Raw genomic sequence first — 5,504 nt, forward strand, 5'->3', positions numbered from 1 at the left:
AACTCTAAATTTGTTGAACCTGCTTCTTGAAACGGGCCCCTGGAGGACGGTTTACAGAGCTCCAAACAATCCAGAACCTGGATCACCTTTCCCTAAAAGGAGAAACGGTTCTTCATCAGAAGATCAAAACATCAATAACTGTTTGTTCCTTTCCTTGTGAGAAACGAAGAAGTGAAAGTCACCAAAACATCAGACTATGTCCAGCAGGACGCTGAAAAAATCTACTCTACTCTATTCTGAGATGAGTGAGAAAATCTGACATGAGAATAGAGGAGCTGGGATAGAGCTGAGATGATGATGGTTCCAACAAAACATCAAACTCCTCTTTCATTTCCTCAGGAATCCTTGACCGAAGAAAATCAATCAATCATCTCAGTAAATAAGGCAGTTTTCTTAAAAATGATTAAAAGCTTAAAACAGGACATAAATATAAGCAAAAAGTAAAAAAATGACAACAAAGTTAGGTTTGAATATACTGGGTGGAGTTCAATGTTTAAAATGAGACAAAGTGTGAAAAAAAAGTAAAAAACTTACAAAAAAATAAGATTTTAATATTTTAGTGTGGTTTAAATACTTAAAATTTGACATAAATGGCAAAAAGTGATAAAATGACAAAAAAAATGTTAGATTTTGAAATCCTTGACACAATGTAAATCCTTAAAACAGGACCTAACAAATGACGACAACTTTAGATGTTTTTATATTTTTAGCACAGATTGAATGCTTGGAAAAAAAGGACATAAACAACAGCTGGAAGCAATAAAACAGTTAGATATTCTTAACACAGCTCAAAACACCTGAAAAAAGACATTAACAGTAGCAAAAAGTAACAAAACAGCAACAAAGTTTGATTTTTATTACTCTTAACACAGTTTAAATGCTTCAAATTGGTTGTTAATCTAATCAAAAAGTTATTAAATAACAAAAAAGTTAAATTTGTATTTTCTTAGCACTCTAAAATAGATCACAAATAGTGGCAAAAAAAATCATAAAACAATGACAGTTAGGTTTTAATATTCTAATAACAGTTTGAATTTGTAAAATGGGATGTAAATCTTATCAACAGTAGTTAAACGAATGGAAAAAATATATATATATAATAGTTTGAATGCTTAAAAAAGGACATGTATATAGTGGCAAAAAGTGATAAAATGACAAAAAAAAAGTTTGATTTTGATGTACTTAGCACAACTTAAATGTTTAAACAGGACATACGTTTTAGCAAAATGTAATCAAACAAAGCAAATTTAGGTTTAAGTATTTTCCACACAGTTTGGATGCTTAGAATTAGACGTAAATAGTGCCAAAAAGTAAGAAAACTACATCATATTCTTAGCACAGCTTAAAATGCTTGAAATAGGACATAAAAAGTGGCAGAAAGTAATAACATGATAATAGTATTATAACTATTTTAACTGGGACATAAATAAAATGTTTAAAAAAAACATTATTTTTATATTCTTAGCACAGTTTAAACGCTTAAATCGGGACATAAATAGCGGCAAGAAGTAATAAAATGACAAAAAAAAGTTCAATTTTAATATTTTAACTGTTTAATGATTAAATGTGATGTAAATGTTAACTAAAAAGTAACAATTACAAAAAATATTTTTTTATATTCTTAGCACAATTTAAATGCTTAAAACAGAGCATACATTTTAGCAAAAAGTAATAAGATGTGACGAATTTAGGTGTAAATATTCATTGCACAGTTTAAATACTTGAAATAAGACATAAATAGTGACAAAAAGTAATAAAAATGTAACAAAGTTCAACTTTTATATTTTTTATTGCAGTTTAAATGCTTAAAATGGGACAAGAATCTAATCATATAGTAATAAAATGACAAAAGTTAAATTTTAATATTCTTATAACAGTTTAATGCTTAAAAGGGATGTACATTTTAAAATAAGGGAATAAAATGACAAATGTATATATTTTTTTATTCTTGGTACAATTTAAATCCCTTAAACAGGACAAAACTAGTGTCAAAAGGTAATAAAACACCTAAAAAGTTAATATTCTTTGGACGGTTTAAAAGGTGTTAAACTCCAGGCATAGAGGGCTGGTGTCCTACATGTTTACCAAATAACCATCGTAGATTCTCATTGGCTAAGCACACCTGATTAAGGTAATCGACAGTAAGTAGAGCCATGTTAAAAAAATACATTAAAAAAAACAGTAGGATGACGACACTCAAGATCTGGAGTCTGACATTCCTGTTCTGAAGCAAGAGGACGAGATAAATACTGATATCAGGGGGCGGTTCAACCAGAAAATATCTGAATTACCTAAACGATTGTTTAAAATTCAGATTTTTCCTTCATTTGGTTTCATGTTTCTAAGTGGGATTAGTTCAGAAAACCTCTAAAATCAATTAGAAATATGCAAACTGCAAAACTCCATTCCTAAAAACCACTTCTTGTTCATTCGTTTTCTGGACTGTTTTTAACATCTTATCATGCAGACAAAGTTTCCTCCTCTTGTTAGTAAGCCGGTCCATCACACACAAGGTGAACACAACTCTTTAATCATTTACCCTCAAAAACAGAGCTGCCATTTGGAAACGGGGAAACAGCGGCTTAATTACTGCGGTGACTTATGGTTAAAGCTGTTGCTCGCATCCCGATGAAATGCCTGCAATAACAGCCTCAGATTTATTATGGATATCGCAGGTCATCCATCTTTCCTCCGAAAGGACAGCTGGTCGGTCGGCATGAATGCCGGAGCAGCGTGAGGGGCGGACGTGCCGGAGCATTCCAGATCCTTCTTTTTCAATTCCCCCTAAAATTCAGACTTTTGAGTCACATAAAAGTCGTGTTTGGACAGCGGTCGGGTCATCGTCAGATCTCCTTCTTGACCACATGCCTCGCCGTCCTAGAAGTCATCCGGTCCTGCTCATTCATTTGTTTTCTCTCTGAGCCGGGGAAGGCAAACCAAAGTGACAGCTGACTTCAGCTCTAATCATATTAAGCAGACCACACAAGGTTGCTGTGAGCAGTTTTCTCCCAGCATCTGTCATGGTTCTCTCTTTCCTCTTTTCCTCTCCTCTCTCCCTGTCATCCTGTCACAGTTTAACCACTGAATCTGTGACTTACTGACTTACTTATTTATTAGTGCCAGCCAGGAGTCAGTGTTATAAAGGCATCATCCACGAGTACTTACTAAACATGTTTTCTTTGTCTGAATGGGGAAAAAAGATCAAAACAGAGCTGTCAGTGCAGAGGAACTTTAGCTTTTTCTTTCATTTCTGATGCACTGAAGTCAGACTACTCTCTTTAGTCTGGTATTTTAGAACGTTAAGTTAAACATTTTAGAAGCTTTTAAGATAAAAACCTTAAAATGAACTCCAAAAAGCTTAAAAATGTGTCAAACATCTTCCTTTCTGCTGCACACTCATGAACTGTCAGGACCAGACAACTTATTATGAGACTGAAGTTGCAATAATACTAGTGTGAATACTTTTTGCTGAAAGTAGTTGCTGAAGATGCTGAAGCTTTTTGCTGAAAATGCAAAAGCTTTTTGCAAAATGTTCAATTTGCTAAAAGATTGGAAATTTTGCTAAAGAACTATGAAAGAGCGCGAAGTTGAAGTTGACCTAAATCTTTGCAAAAAATTGTTGTAAAATTGTAAAAAAAAAAAAAATCCCTAATACATGCCAATTTAGCAAAAATATTTAGTGTGTTGCTTTAATATTAGCTAAACTCCAAATTATGGCAAAAACTGAACTAGATGCCAAACTAGCTGAAAAAGCTAGCACGTTGCTTAAACACTTGCTAAGCTCAAAGATATCCTAAATTGGAGCTAAACTCTAAAATGGTCAATAAAAACCTTAGCAGATAACAAAGTAGCCAAAAACATTAGTTGCTAATGTTTTAGCAACATGCTAATGCTCTGAGGTTTTTATTGCTTGATTCAGAATTGAGCTCTTATTTTAGCAACATGCTAACGTTTTTGACTAATTTAGTTTACTGAGGAATTTTAGGCTATGTTGGAGTTTAGCTAGTATTTAAACAACAAGCTAGCTTTTTCGCTAATTTGACATCTACTAAGGTTTTTTTGGCTAATTTAGAGTTTAACTCCTATTTAGGCAGCACACTAAATATTTTTGCAAAATTTGCTTGTATTAGCGATTTTTAAGCAATTTTTTTTTTTTTTCAAAAATTTAGGTTAACTTATAGTTCTTCAGCAAAATTTCCAGTCTTTTAGCAAATTTAACATTTTGCTAATAGCTTTTGCATTTTCAGCAAATCCCTTCAGCAATTAAAGTCAGTTGCGTCACCATTTTCAGCAAAAAGCTTCAGTGACTGCTTTCAGCAAAAAACATTCATAGTAGCATTATTGCAGGTAATGCAACTATTCTCATTTTTCTTTCATTTTTGCATTTCTGCTGCACTGAAGTCAGACTACTCTCTTTAGTCTTGCATTTTAACATGTTTAGTGAAACATTTTAGTGGCTTTTTAGAACCTGGTGGTGCAGAAGAAACGTAAAAATGAAACCCAAAAAGCTTAAAAGTTAGTCAAAAAATTCCCTAAAACATCTTCCTTTCTGCTGCTCACTCATTAACTGTCATGACCAGACAATTTATTATGAGATTACTGGTGTCTTAATTATAGCTATTATAACTCAAATGTTAGCACACAGAAAATTTTGTAAGTGGATTATTCATCTTTGCTTTGCTTGTACAGACGAGTCTGACTAAATAGATTGGAGAAATTAATTAAAATGTGGCAAATGTTAAATAAAAATTAACAGCACTTTAAAAATGTGCCTAATTCACTAAAGCTACATTTATTTTGATTTTTTAATTAAAACATTTTATCAAGTATTTGTCTGAAACAAATTTTTCATTTGCAATCAGGAGGAAATGATTCCTTTGTTTCATGAACTCTGAAATTTTAATTTATTTTTTTTCTCCTCAGATGCCGACCTGCAGTGAAGACGTGTGCTTCGGCTCGGTGATGATGCCCACTCAGCACGTTCGCAAGTCAGACGAGGCCCGAACCAAAGAGGAGCTCCTTCCGCTGGCCACTGACTTCATAGACCAGTACTACACCTCCATCAAAAGGCAAGAGCAGCTTGGTTCAAAGCAGAACGATGGGCTTTTAGTGACCACTTTCAGCCCAGCGAGGTCGCGGTAATCCGACAACCTTCATTACAAGTCTATCGGATTTAGATTTCTCGTTTTGTGATAATGTGTTTTCCTTTATCCCAAGGGATTCTTTCATTGGAGAGTTTACGGTAACGAGACAATCAGAGGAATTTCCTTGGATTAATGACAACAATGAGGAAATTGACGTTCAAGAGCACTTAGTGTGACTTCTATGATACAACAAAAAGATGAAGATAAACTTTAATGCTTTATTACACATCTAAGAAATACAGTTAGGGGAAACATTTAGGATGCCCTATGAATGGCTCTATATTTTCCCACAGGTTTCATGCAGAGACATTTGAAGGCCCTATACCATGATTTTCTCAAATCTTTCAGAGTAAACTATAT

The 5,504-nt window shown here is 33.4% G+C and overlaps 1 protein-coding gene across 3 annotated transcripts in view; it reads left to right on the top strand.

Moving 5' to 3' along the window:
* Positions 1 to 5,504, top strand: part of nos1 (nitric oxide synthase 1 (neuronal)) — a 70,769-nt gene that overhangs the window by 17,328 nt on the left and 47,937 nt on the right. For all 3 annotated transcript variants that reach the window (XM_024275322.2, XM_024275321.2, XM_024275323.2), the window contains one exon: positions 4,924 to 5,069. In XM_024275322.2, coding sequence (XP_024131090.1) covers positions 4,924 to 5,069 — 146 coding nt within the window. The remainder of the gene's footprint in view (positions 1 to 4,923; positions 5,070 to 5,504) is intronic.

This window comes from Oryzias melastigma, linkage group LG9 (assembly GCF_002922805.2).
Source record: "Oryzias melastigma strain HK-1 linkage group LG9, ASM292280v2, whole genome shotgun sequence".
NCBI classification, from domain to species: domain Eukaryota; kingdom Metazoa; phylum Chordata; class Actinopteri; order Beloniformes; family Adrianichthyidae; genus Oryzias; species Oryzias melastigma.